This window comes from Dromaius novaehollandiae, unplaced genomic scaffold (assembly GCF_036370855.1).
Source record: "Dromaius novaehollandiae isolate bDroNov1 unplaced genomic scaffold, bDroNov1.hap1 HAP1_SCAFFOLD_30, whole genome shotgun sequence".
Classification (NCBI taxonomy): domain Eukaryota; kingdom Metazoa; phylum Chordata; class Aves; order Casuariiformes; family Dromaiidae; genus Dromaius; species Dromaius novaehollandiae.
Genome location: NW_026991333.1, coordinates 3,466,294 through 3,479,725, shown reverse-complemented (window position 1 = coordinate 3,479,725; position 13,432 = coordinate 3,466,294). Strand labels below are relative to the sequence as shown.

The 13,432-nt window shown below is 49.4% G+C and overlaps 1 protein-coding gene across 1 annotated transcript; it reads right to left on the bottom strand.

Annotated features, from left to right (window-relative positions):
- Positions 1–240: 240 nt before the first annotated feature.
- Positions 241–1,346, bottom strand: LOC135325818 (olfactory receptor 14J1-like; the record flags this gene model as incomplete). Its single annotated transcript, XM_064503795.1, has 2 exons — positions 1,268–1,346; positions 241–1,166 (listed from the first exon to the last, which is right to left on the bottom strand). Coding segments are annotated over exons 1-2 (1,005 nt in total), but the record flags the coding sequence as incomplete, so codon positions are not given.
- Positions 1,347–13,432: the final 12,086 nt, after the last annotated feature.

Here is a 13,432-nt window from a genome sequence, read left to right as displayed (position 1 = left end):
GGAAAACAAGGACATTTGTATTAAAATGAGTCAGTGTCCAAATTCAATCCCCATTGACTAATCAATTTGACAGACAGGGTTTGTGCCTCTGCAAAAGTGGGATGAATTCAAATGTTTGTGTGCAAATGACTGTCACAGACAGAATGCACAAAGCACAAGAGTTGCCTGAGATAAACTGGAAATCACTTGTGAGGAGAGGTGGGCAGCTTATTGCTGCTGAAGTAGCAGCAGTTGAATCAGTTTCTTCAGGGCATCCCTGAGCTCCCTGTTCCTCATGCTGTAGATGAGGGGGTTCACTGCTGGAGGCACCACCAAGTACAAAACAGCCACCACCAGATCCAGAGCTGGGGAGGAGATGGAGGGGGGCTTCAGGTAGGCAAATATGATAGTGCTGACAAACAGGGAGACCACAGCCAGGTGAGGGAGGCACATGGAAAAGGCTTTGTGCTGTCCCTGCTCAGAGGGGATCCTCAGCACAGCAGTGAAGATCTGCACGTAGGACACCACAATGCAGACGAAACACCCGAAGCCTGAACAAAGAGTAAGCACAAGAGCCCCAATTTCCCTGAGGTAGGAGTTTGAGCAGGAGAGCTTGAGGATCTGGGGAATTTCACAGAAGAACTGCTCCAGGACATTGCCATAGCAGAGTGGTATTGAAAATGTGTTGGCAGTGTGCAGGAGAGCATTGAGAAACCCACTGGCCCAGGCAGCTGCTGCCATTTTGACACACGCTCTGCTGCCCATGATGGTCCCATAGTGCAGGGGCTTGCAGATGGCAACATAGCGATCATAGGCCATGACAGTGAGAACAGAATACTCAGTCGACAAGAGAAAAGTAAAATGAAAGACCTGGGCAGCACATCCTGAGTCGGAAATGGCCCTGGTGTCCCACAGGGAATTGGCCATGGATTTGGGGACAGTGGTGGAGATGGTGCCAAGGTCAAGGAGGGAGAGGTTGAGGAGGAAGAAGTACATGGGGGTGTGGAGGCGGTGGTCGCAGGCTATGGCTGTGATGATGAGGCCGTTGCCCAGGAGGGCAGCCAGGTAGATGCCCAGGAAGAGGGAGAAGTGCAAGAGCTGCAGCTGCCGGGTGTCTGCAAATGCCAGGAGGAGGAACTCAGTGAAGGAGCTGCCGTTGGACGTTTGCTGACCCTGGGCATGGGGATCTGTCCAAGGAGGAAAAGACAGTGACAAAGTAGAGCAGTCTTCTGTGAGCCAAATCTTTTGCCTTTCTCATAGAACCTCCCACTTTTCCTCTCTTCTTTACCTTCGATCAGGTCCCTGTCTGGAGCTCTGGTTTGAGCTGGCTGAGTGTGCCGTGCAGACCAGGGGCCTCTGCTAATCATTTCCAGAGGAGTCAGTCCTGCTTTGCTAGGGTTGTAAACGGAGGAAGGTGACAAACATTTCCAGTTATTTGGTGGGGATAGGAGGGGCTTGGGTGCCACGAGCTGAGCTAAGGTGACTCAGTCTAGTGGCCTGGTGAGAATATTCTCTGTTTACCATAATAAGAGATGAATATAGCACTTTGACCAACCAATATACCCCTGCCATGGAAGAAAGCTCCGGGGAGATGGGCAAGGGTGATGTGCCCATGAAGCTCAGGGCATGAGGTAGGGTGTGACTGACCACAGCGGTTGCACAGAAAGCCAGCTTTATCTCACGGCAAAGGGGACCAGGACTGGAGGGTAAGCTTTGTTTTAGGGAAACAGCTATGTCAGTTGAGCAGATCAGCTGACTACACCCCAGCTGAGTGGATCAGCTGGTGTAAATGTTTCCCCCTGAATTCATCAAAAGAGTGTGAATGTCTCCCTGAGTTAGCCAGACCAGCATGGGAGGGGGAGTGTATACATGGCTCAGCCCAACACAAAGTATAAAAACTGAACAACTAGCAAAAGAACTTGGAAAAGAGCAACGTGATTGAGCTGGTTTCAGCCCACGTATTCCTTCCCCACGATCGGGGATGCCCAGCGTTGTGACGGTGAGCATATAGAGACCAGTAATGGGGATCACACTGGTATTGTGATTGAACTGTATACTGCAGTTGCTGTATTTCGCTAAGTGTAACTGACACTTGTATTGTGATTTCAGTATATTGCTGTATCACTCTGCTGAATCAAAAATCCCGTGTAACGTCAAATATCTGCAAAGAAGTAAATTTTGATATTAAACATTACACCCTCCATGTGTGGAATATCTAAAAGAACCTGGTCAGAGAGTATAGGACGCTGACAAGCTCTCATGTCAGCTGTCTCGGAAAGGGAAAATCCTTGTGAGGGATGAACAGAGGCGTTTGTATCTGAAGCAGCCACACCAGCTCCTTCTAGCAAGGGAGGGAAACTCACGTGAAGGCAGGGGGTGCCTGACCCTTTCTGGATGTCTCCACTCCAACGAGATAGACCCTCTGCTCACGCCAATTTACCATCTGCTCTCTTTCTCTGCAGTGGGAGTGGGAAGTGGCTAGCTCTGATGTGCACATCCTGCAGCAGATTATATCTATTCTTTATGTGGAAAGGCTGCTCAATATTTCGACACCATTTTCTCTGAAATAGAGTCTTCAGTGGGAAAGTCTGATTAGATAATGATTTAGCTTTTAGATATCTCCCTCTCACTGTGGGAGCATTCTTTGACAGGGTAGAAATCTGTGGCAGTTCAGTTGCTCTGAGGATGAGCATTTGTGCATCCCAAGAGGAAAAAAAGGGCTCACCGTGACTTTGTGCAAAGTCACGGGATCTGGTCTGTCAATGAGTCTTGCCCCTCTTGGCCTTGCGCTTGCACCTCTCAGCTAAAGGACACTCACAGTCACAAGTTTCTCTCAGAAAGAAACTGCATTGAGCTGAGAGTGGGGGAATTCAGATTTTAAGGGAAGATTTCCAAATTCCTCTCTCTCAGGCCAGCTATGGAGAAAGTGATGAAGAGCATGACAAGGTCAACTAATTTGCCCATCCCACAGATCGCATTTTCTGTTGCCCCAAAGGTTTCAGGGGGGCTGGGAACAGCTTACTCCTACGCAGATCCCTCTTGCACAACTTGCAGGGCAGGTGTCTGAACTGCAGCTGAAGCACCCCAACCCCAGAAAGCCCAAGAGAAGACCAGGAGCAGCAAGCACAGGAGGGGAAACAAGGAGCAACACAGTGATCCTGCTGCCAAGGGAGGCAAGGAGAGAGAGACAGATGGGCATTCGGGAAAGCTTTCATCTTACCCAGCTGGACATGCCACGTGGCAGACAGGGACCTGGCAGGGTGGTCGCTCTCAGCCCCTTTGTCAGGCAGCATGAAATGGGCCCGTGGCAGGAGAGATGCCCCTCTCCTCTGCTGCAGGTCTGGCTGCAGAGGAGGCGGCTCATGCTCTGGACTCCATGGCTGTCAGGGCAGAGGCTCTGCTGGGTGGGAGTGGAGACACAGGAGAGTGGCTCAGAGGAAGGTGTCTTCATCAGAGGGACTGACTGTGACTTGCCCAAATGCATCCTCCCGTGGTGATTCTGTTTGCAGTTCCCTCTCATTCCCTGCCCGTCTCTGCTGCCTGCAGCTGTCCCTGCTGGCAGCTCTTTCTCTGTCCCACTGTCTTTTCCCTGCCAGTGCTCACAGACCCCATCCCATCCTCTGCGTGCTCAGCTCTGCCCTGCAGAGACTGCCTGGGACAGGGCACTGGGCAGAGGCATTGCTGTGCTCAAAGGTGCTGTGGAGCAGGTCAGGAAACCCCTGACAAGGCCATAAAGGTGGTGCTGGTGCTGTCTGTAGGCTGAGGTGGGGCTGAAGGGGTTTGCTGAGCTTTCTGACAGACCTATTGCTCTCTGAGAGTGAAGGTTTAGGAGTCTCAGATTTTTCAGAAAACTCTTTCCTGTTTTACTCCTGACAAAATTAGGGAATCGAAAGCACACACCCTAGAAGGAAAACACCTTCCTTTCCCTCTCCTTCCACCCTGAGCTTCTCCCCACAGTGCTGTGGGGAGTTCCCTGGGCAGGCTGAGTGCTGACCCTCGCAGGCAGCAGAGTCCCTGCCCCGGGCACGCAGCACCCTGGAGTGCTCTGAATTACAGCTCTGGGCAGAGCTGTGGCACACTCCGGCGTCACACCCCTGCAGCTGTCCCTAGGAGAAGGTAGCAGGACACCCTGTCCCTGTGATGGTGCGTCAGGGAATGCCCTCCTCCACTCTGGAGAAGCCAGGAGAGCAATCCTTAAGAAAACTATCAGTCATGGGCTGGGTTTAGAAGACCCCTCCAGGAACCTCTGTAGTTTGGCCCTGCAGCCAGAGGCTTACCACGCAAACGGCTGTGAAGATTTCTCCCACAATGAGCTCTCCTCTGTCCTCCCACTCCACACTCCCTTTCACTTCTCTTTGCCTTGTCTGATGTGTGTCAGCAATAGCAGGCAGTGCCCAGAGCCCTGCTGCCCTTTGCAGAGCAGCTGCTCCTGCACAGAGCTGTCTCTCAGCAGTGCTGTCAGGTTGCCATGAGTTCCCTCAGTCCCAGGAGCCTGGTACTGCTGAGCAGCAGTGGTCCAGCTCAAGGCCTGATTTTCTCTGTCCCTTGTGCTTCCACCCCGGGAGATGTTCACTAAAGTAGACTAAAATAATCACCTATGGTCCTTTACTAAGGAGTGGCGAGAGACCCATTGCAGCATTGCAATTTGTCTCATCAGAGGATGGCCATCTATGACAGATGGAATCGTCCCACTCTGGAAGACCCGATTCCCATCTCTTTATTAGGCAGGACACCTAGAAAAGGGGCAAGAAGGGATTTCAATTATCCATGGTTCACGTATTGATTCAGACGAGTCAATCAGGGCTTCTCATGCTGGTTTAGAAGCCCCTGGGATGGGGTGTGATTCAGATCCTTCCTGTGCACTCCGCAAACACACAGGAGGTAGGATTCCCCTTGCCCACACTGAAGTGGGCACAACAAAGATGCCTGCACGCGAGCTTCTTGCCTCAGCTCCCATTATAATCCCTGGAGATGGAGGGTGGGAGCTGGTTGCTCACACACAAACACGTGGTGACATTTGAAGAGACAGAGGTGGCCCAAGGCATATGTCAGTGTCTGCTTGCTCTGATGGAGAAACTGTGAGACCCGCATCCTTCTAAAGTATCAGGTAGTGGCCTGGTGAAGAATCTCCTTGGCCATCTGAAATGACACTAGCTGCCTAATACTGCTAGAACTCCACACATTGCTCCAGAAAGGTTCCCATAGGTCCTGGATCACATTCCCCAGCACTGCCTGGGAACACAGCAACCCCAGGGCATCTCAGGCAGCAATAGCCTCTCTAGGTGCCCCAGTTAATAAAGGCCTGAATGTAAACTTTTAGTCAAAAATTCAGCAATTCAAAGAGTAACTCTATGCAATAAATGAGAAAAGCCAAGAATTATTTCCTCCATTTCAGTATATACATATATGCTTACAGCTATTCATCATGCCGTATTTGCTACCAACACTCTGAATGGGAAAATTTTCTGCTGAGGAACAACTCTATTTAAATTGACGTACTTCCTCTCTCTTCTGCCTCTCTGCCCTGTCTGCTTCATCTGCCTAGTCTGTCTTTACAGAGCTCTCCCTAGAAACGTGAATTGTGACTGAATCACTGCACTTAGGGTGGACGAGACCTCTGGAGGTCATGTAGTCGAACCTGCCTCCTCAGTGCAGAGGGAACAAAATGAGCTTGCTCAGGGCCTTGCTCCAATTGCACATAGTCCACAAAGGCTCTGAGAGTGGCTCCATCCCATGTCCCAGGCCATTAATGAAGAAGTTCCACAGTGTTGCTCCCTGTGTTGATCACGGAGGGATGCCACCAGTAACCAGACACCAGTTTGGCCTCCTCATACCACTAATCACAGCCTTTCGGCCTGATGGACCAGCCAGTCTTCCACCTGCTTTATGGTTCATTTATCGAGTGCAGATCTCAACAGTTTGGCTACAGGTAGAACAGGGATGACTGTGTCAAAGGCCTTGCCGATATGAGGGCACACAAATTCCCCTGCTTTCCCCTTGTGCCCACAGTCTTCTGGTAGAAGGCAATCAGGTTGGTCAGGCAGAGTTTCCATTTCCCTTTGCTCAGCCCATGCTGGCTCTTCCAGTCCTTGCCCTCCATATGCTTGGAGATGGTTTCCAGGAGCATTTGCTCCATCACCTTCCAGGGACTCGCATGAAGCTGACCAGCCTGACGTTCCCAGCATTCTTCCTCTTGTGCTTCTCTGGAAATGGGTGCAATGTCTGCCTTTTCCCAGATAGCAGGAACCTCCCTGTTTGCCCAGACATTTCAAAGACAATCAAGAGCAATGTCACATGGGCACTAACAGCCTTGGGGACCAGGGGGGACTGGGGGCAGCTCTTAGCGGTAGTATGTAAGTTAGAAAAGACAAGGAGAGACTCATCTTTTTCCCTGTCCTTGTCACTATGTCCCCTGCCCCCTGAGCAGTGAGAGCACATTCTCCTTAGCTGCCTTCCTTGTGCTGCCAGCATGCTTACAAAAGCCCTCCTGGTTGCCCTCCCCACCCCTTGCGAGCTCCAGCTCCAGCTCCAGCTCCAGCTGAGCTTTAGCTTTCCTAGCTCCATCACTGCACCCACAGGCAAGGTTTCTATCTGCCTCCTGGGCAGCCTCTTCCCCCTTCCACCCTCCGGGAACTTCCTTCCTGTGGCTGAACTCCTAAGTCAGGGTGCCCCTGGTCATCCATGCGGTTCTCCTGCCAGGCCCTGCTTGACTCCCATCACATCACACTGGTTTGTTCCTGGGCTTTGAGGACGTTGTCCCTGAAGATCCATGAGGGATCCATGGCCTCTCTGCCCTCCAGGACAGTCTCCTGTGCCAATTAACCTGGTTCTGGCCTAACAGCAGCACAGGCACAGGTGACTTCCAGGAACCCACACCAACCAATCAGGTACTGAGGCAGAAGTGACCTCACAATCAGCCCTGAAGCCCTTTGCCGGCTTCTGAGGTAGCAGTGACCTTACAGCCCCATATGTGAGCCCTGTGCCTGCTGCTGGCCTATCAGGTGCTGGGGCAGAAGTGACCTCACAAGCACAAACCCCAGCCATGTGCCTGCTCCTGGCCTGTCATGTTCTCTCACAGAAGTGACCCTCTCCTTGACTCCCAGCAATGTGGGGAAGGTTGTTCTCTGGGATTTGCTTGCTTCTGCAAGAGCTTCTCAGGAGCTAGGAGAGGGCCTCGGAGGTGGCAGTGCCCTGGCCCCAGGCACACAGCAGCACCTTCACTCTGCCAGCCATGGGACCTCTCTTTCCTCCCCCCAGTTCTCTGCTCTCCAAGCTGCTCTCCAACAGGGTGACAAGTGCCTGAGGTCCCCTTGCCCACACACAGGGCATGGTCCTGATGGATTCCCATGAGCACTGCCAGATGGTTGTCCCCAAGCGCCTGACCCGGGAAGCGTTTGCAGGAGGGAGACAATCAGTTATCACAGCCACGGGCAACGCAGTGCCATGAGGATCCCTCCAGGCCTGTTCTTCCAGCACTTCCTTGAATGACATGCTCGGGAGCAGCAGGAAGGGCCAGGTCCCATCTGTGCCCATCCAGCCGGCTGCAGGGAGTCCCTGGGGTCCTGGTTTAGCCCAACAGAATGAAATTCTCAGTGTAGCGGCAGGGCTGCCACTCACTGCTGCCTTCCACACTGGTCCTGGAGCTTTGAGGTCCCCGACTGAAACCTTTGTTTGAGTGCCCAGCAACTGCCCCTTGGCTGGAAGGGGTGTCTCCAACCCTGATGCCCTCTATGCCACAGGGGCTGTCAGCAAAAGGCCCTCCTTCCCCCAGGTACTGCTGTTCATGGAGGAAATGGCTCTGCCAGAGAGGGGGTAAAATCCACCCGTATTTGGAGATGTCTACCGGTGAGACTGCTGCCTTCATTCCCCCTCTTTGGAGTTGTTTCTACTTTCTTCCTCCACCTCTCCCACAGAAAGTTACTTGACTCTGTGGTGGGTGTCATGAGCTGCTGTCATGAGCAATCGGAGGAGGCTGTACCCAGCCCTGTGGCTCAGGGACTGGGATCCTTGGCACCTGGGGAGGGTCCCTGCTCCTTGGCTTGCCCAGGCCTTTGCTGTGAGCTCTCATGCACACACTTACTCTTGCAGTGGGCTCCCCACAATGCCCAGATTATCGGCATGGCGTGTCTCAGCTCTTTCTCCAGAGGGCTGATCCATGATGCAAGGGAAAAAATATAGCGCAGTATAGACTGAGGAGTGACGAGAAGAAATATCACTGAAGAGTATAGAAAGCATCAGGTAGTTTATAGTCACCTGCCTGACAATCATTCCTAATCCTGTCTCTTTCAAACTAAATGCAGGCTTCATCCCACAGCCACTGAAGCCAAACGGAAGCCTTACTCCCTCCGCCCCCGCCCCCAGTTGGTGTCAGTAGAAGTCCTAATGCTTTAATTGAAAAGTTAGACTGGCAAAAACATGTTCTACCACTAAAACAGCATAATCCTGGCCATGCGCTTGGAGGTCGAGTAAAGAAGAAGTCCCTCTGGAGCTCTCTCCCTTGAGGAAGCCTGGGTACCTCTGGCTCCAGCCACTTGGCAACTGGCAGAAAGGCCTTTCTTGTTTTGATTGCTTTAAAATGTTGGCAGTCCCTGGGCACTCTGTTGATCATACCGCTCTCCCCAGCATTGGTAGTCTGCCAGTTGTGCCCTTTATTTTGCTTCTTCTTTGGTGGAGGCTGCAGAGTATTTCATCTGTCCCACTGTACTTTCCCTGCACTTGTCTGTACTCTTGCTGATACAACCCACGATAACGGTGACTCTCTTTGCTACAGGAGCACCCGGTTGCCTTCTTGTCAACTTGTTGAGCACCAGCACACCCAGGTCCTTTCCTGCAAAGCTGCTCTCCAGCCAGTCCGCCCCAGCTTGCCCTATTGCACTTAGCATGAGTGGCTAGATTTGCTGAAGCCTTAGGCCGAGCGTGGGAAAGGTAACAAATCTTTACTTCGTTTAATAAAAAATAGTGCCTCAGAGCTCATTCAGGCTGGGAAAATAAGGAAGCCACACGCAGTCTGCACACCTGTGTCACCAACTCCGAGAGGGAAGACACCAAAACAATAGGGAAAATAAGACCTTGGGAGACAACTGCCAGACCCAACAAAAACAGAGGTACAACCGTCATCAGAGACTGCAAAAAACAAAAATAAGGAGAAAAACAGCTTACCTCAGAATGACGATGAGACCCAATGAGGAGCAGGAGACCCCAGACCAAAAAAGTACTATTGGTCTAACTACCGCGTGAGGGGTGGGAAATGTAAGTCGAAAAAACTATAATTACCCAGGATTTGTTTATGTTAGGGTCCCTCTTTGGAGGCACCCAGCTCGAGCTGTAATTACGGCACGTGCGTGATTAAAATTATCTGATTTGTTTTGATTTGACTCTGAACTTTTCTGCGGGAACCTAGGGTCGAGCCCTGTTATGGTGGCTGACAGGCCTAACTTCCATAACAGTTTGGCACCCCAGATGGGACCCTAGGCGACCACTGTTGGGCCTCTCCTCTCCAAACGATCATCTGGCGCCATCGGGTGAGTTCACCTGGGATCTTTGGCAGCGAGAGGCACCAAGAGAGTGAGTCTTAAACTCCCGCCTAAATTCTAAAATCTGGTCTGGTAACAGTGCACTGAAGGGGGTACGCGGACTGGCCACCGTAAGGCATACCAGGGGAACGGGCGCGAGTCCCATCCCCAGGGGGACAGGTAGGAGTCCCATCCCCAGGGTTAGACTGGGTTTAAGTCCCAGCTCGGTCCGGCCGGAGGAGGGGTGCACAGCCTGATCAGCATAAGGCGCACTGCAAAACTTTGAGACCGAAATTTAGTTCACCCGCAGCAACCCATAGGACTAACACCAGCAGAAATTCTCTTCGGGAGACATTTAGCTATACTAAGCACTTGTTATTCCAGCTAAGACCAGCCTGTTAGACGGAGATGAACAACTAGCCCAGTATGTTCTAAGTATTCAAAAAAGGTTTGAAAATCTTTGAAAATATATATATATATGCTCAATGATATCAATCCACACCACCTGAAATACAGGTGCCTGATATACAGCCTGGGGATGAAGTTTTAGTTAAAGTATTTTCACAAAAATCCAAGTTAAAACCTAAATGGAACAGGCCATATACTGTCATACTATGTTCTTATTTTGCTGTTAAAGTTGAACTGTACTTGTGTATGTTAAAAAAGGATGTGTATGTGTAAGAACACTTTGTAATCTTACATTCATAGATGGCATTGTTGTAGATACAAGTAATCACTCAAATATTTGTATTTGGAACTTTACCAGAATCATGGGATGTGATTTTAATTATTCGGCTCCTATTGCGTCTTATCAATTGTTACAATCTAATTACACAATTCAAAATTTACTACCTGCCCCCACTGGAATGAATCTCACACTGGTGAAGAAACTACTACAACATGATGACCTGCGTCGACTGCTAGAACGCATCCAAAGCAGTGGACAGAAAACTCTAATCACTGTTCACCATGATGAGGAAGAGATACACCACGTCTTGGAAAGGGTAAAAAGGGACGGAGAACATCATGGCTGGGAAACTCTCCTCGGATGGTCACCTGCTCACCAACTGCAACAGGGATTTATAATCACGTGTTGCATGGAGTAGTAACTGTGTAAAGTTTAACTGTGTTATGCCTATTACTTACGATCATATTATACATAAGATTATGGAAAGTGATAGTACGCCTCCAAAGGCTTCGAGAACTCCGTTTAAAGTATTAGCAGGGATGCTTAATAAAAAAGAGGGGGGGACTGTTAAAGAATATTGAGCTGAAACTGTCCAGAGGTAGCTGCTTAGCACAGCTTATATAAAACTTGCTTAGCATGAGTAGCTAAATTTGCTGAAGCCTTAGGCCGCACTTAGATAAAATAATGAACTTTTACCTAGTTCAGTAAGAAAAGGGCCTGAGAGCTGGTTCAAACTGGAATGATAAGGGAGTTACAAGCAGTCTGCATTCCTGTGCTTCACACTCCGAAAGGGAGGATGTCCAGGCTTTGAAATAGGCCTACTTGGGCGCCAGGACCCTGGGAAACAAAGCCTCCTCTCCTTGCTGAAACAGTGTTAATTAGGGGGTCTGGACTATCTCGGGGTCTGGATTATACCCCCTTTGTCAGGACCTTGGGAGACAACTCCTACTGTCCCTGCTGGGGCAGTGCTAATTGCTGGAACAGCACCTCTTTGTCAGGGCCTTGAGAGACAAGGGCAGGACCCGAAGAATGAAGACACATCCACCAGCAGAAACCGCACCAGTAAAGATAAACAGCCTACCTAGGGACAGCGATGAGACCCAATAAGGAGCAGGAGACCCCAGACCTAAATATTACTATTGGTCCAAACTACCGCGTGAGGGGTGGAGAGCTTAGGTTGGAAAGTGTAATTGCCCCGGGATTTCTTTGTTTGGGGTCCCTCTTCGGAGGCACCCAGCTCGAGCTGTAATTACTGCACGCATGTCATTAAAATTTAATTATTTAATTTGCTTTGATTTGGCTCTGAACTTTTCTGCAGGAACCTAGGGTCGGGCCCTGTTATGGTGGCTGACAAGCCTAATTTCCATAACAGGATTGCTGGGTGTGTACCCACTTCCCTGAGCATTCCAACAAGGGCTTCCCGCTACCTGGAGTGCCTCTTAATTTTTCCTTTATGGAATTTATAAAACAGATAAGAAATGATAGTGCTCAAATGAAATATGATGAAACAACAGAACAGGAATGGGAAGTCCAGAGTGTGACAGGAGATTATTATCAATGTATCCAAAGATGTCATAAGAGTAATAAATGTTGGGAGAAAACTCTACTTTACGGAAAACAGCTGATCAACTGTACTGGAGCCATTAAGGTAGGAAGTTATGAAGATTGCTCTCGGGTACCCGAAATAGGTTATAAGTGGCCAAGTAAGGAGCTCAATGGATGGCGTGTTCCAAAAGGTAGTGGATGGTATTGGTTGTGTGGGAACAAGGCACGAAAAGTGCTACCTCCTAATTGGTCAGGGACAGGTACTTTAGGGGCAAGCATCCCTAATATTGCTGTAACAAAAGAATTGAGTAATAAAGATCAAAAATGGTGTTTAAGAACATTCATGAGGAGACAAAAGAGGGTCAATGATCCTTTAATAGGTCGACCTACTTGGTTTCATTCATTCGCAAGGTGGCTGTTTCCACAAGTGGGAGTGAGTGAACTTGAAAAAGCAAGAGTAAATCTTTCAGCAGTTATTGAGCAAATAGGGAATAAAACCTCTGATGCCATTGTAGCTTTACAAGAGGAGGTTTCAGAAATTGCTAAAATAACCACCCAAAACAGAATGGCTCTAGACATGTTCTTGGCATCTCAGGGAGGAGTATGTACAGTAATAAATACTAGTTGCTGTGGTATATGTGGATCAAAGCGGGAGAATTTCTACCGATCTCAATGAAATCTGGAAGCAGACTGAAATCTTACATGGGGTTCAGAAAGATGATAGCTCTTTTGGATTTGAAGAAACATGGAAATGGTTGACTTCCTGGTTCCCTGAGGTAAGCTCATGGGTTAAAAAGTGTTTAACAATTTGGGGGATGGTGTTATTAGTTTTTGTATGTGTTTATGTAGTGATTCAATGCATTTCTAGATGTTGTACCAAGTTAATAAGGGAAAAATTTTAAAAGAGGGAGACTAATATGAAAATGATCATGTAAGTCTCAAAGGGGGGAATTGTTACAAGACAACCCTGGGAAGCTCAGAAAGAATGTTTGAACCAGGTCGATTAGCATAACTTCTATCTCTCTTTTCTAAAAAGAAGCATTAAGTCTGAAGCTGTCTAGAGGTAGCCACTTAGATAAAACTTGCTTAGCATGAATTTGCTGAAGCTTTAGGCCGCACACTTGCTTAGCATGAGTAGCTAAATTTGCTGAAGCCTTAGGCCGCACTCCTAGTTCAGTAAGAAAGTGCCCCAGAGCTGGTGCAGGCTGGAAAGATAAGGGAGTTACGAGCAGTCTGCATTCCTGTGCCCCACACTCTGAAAGGGAGGATGTCCAGGCTTTGAAATAAGGCCTGCTTGGGTGCCAGGACCTTGGGAAGCAAAGCCTCCTCTCACTGCTGAAACAAAGTTAGTTAAGGGGTCTGGACTATCTGCCCCTCGTCAGGACCTTGGGAGATAACACCTACTGTCCCTGCTGGGGCAGTGTTAATTGCTGGAATTACTATCTCCCCTCATCAGGACCGTGAGAGACAGGGGTGGGACCTGGGGAATGAAGAAATCACTAACCAATCAGTGTAAAAGGGAAAACTGCAAATCTGGCAACTTGTTTGTATAAATGCTACTTGAAAAGTTGGGGGTGTGTGCTTGATTTGTGGGAAACCACCAAGCACCCAGGCTTGCGCAACTCTGAAATAAATAAGCAAATGTCTCTCCTGAGTGTGTAATTATTGGCTTATTGCACACCGCGCAACGAAACCGCTTTTTGGACAA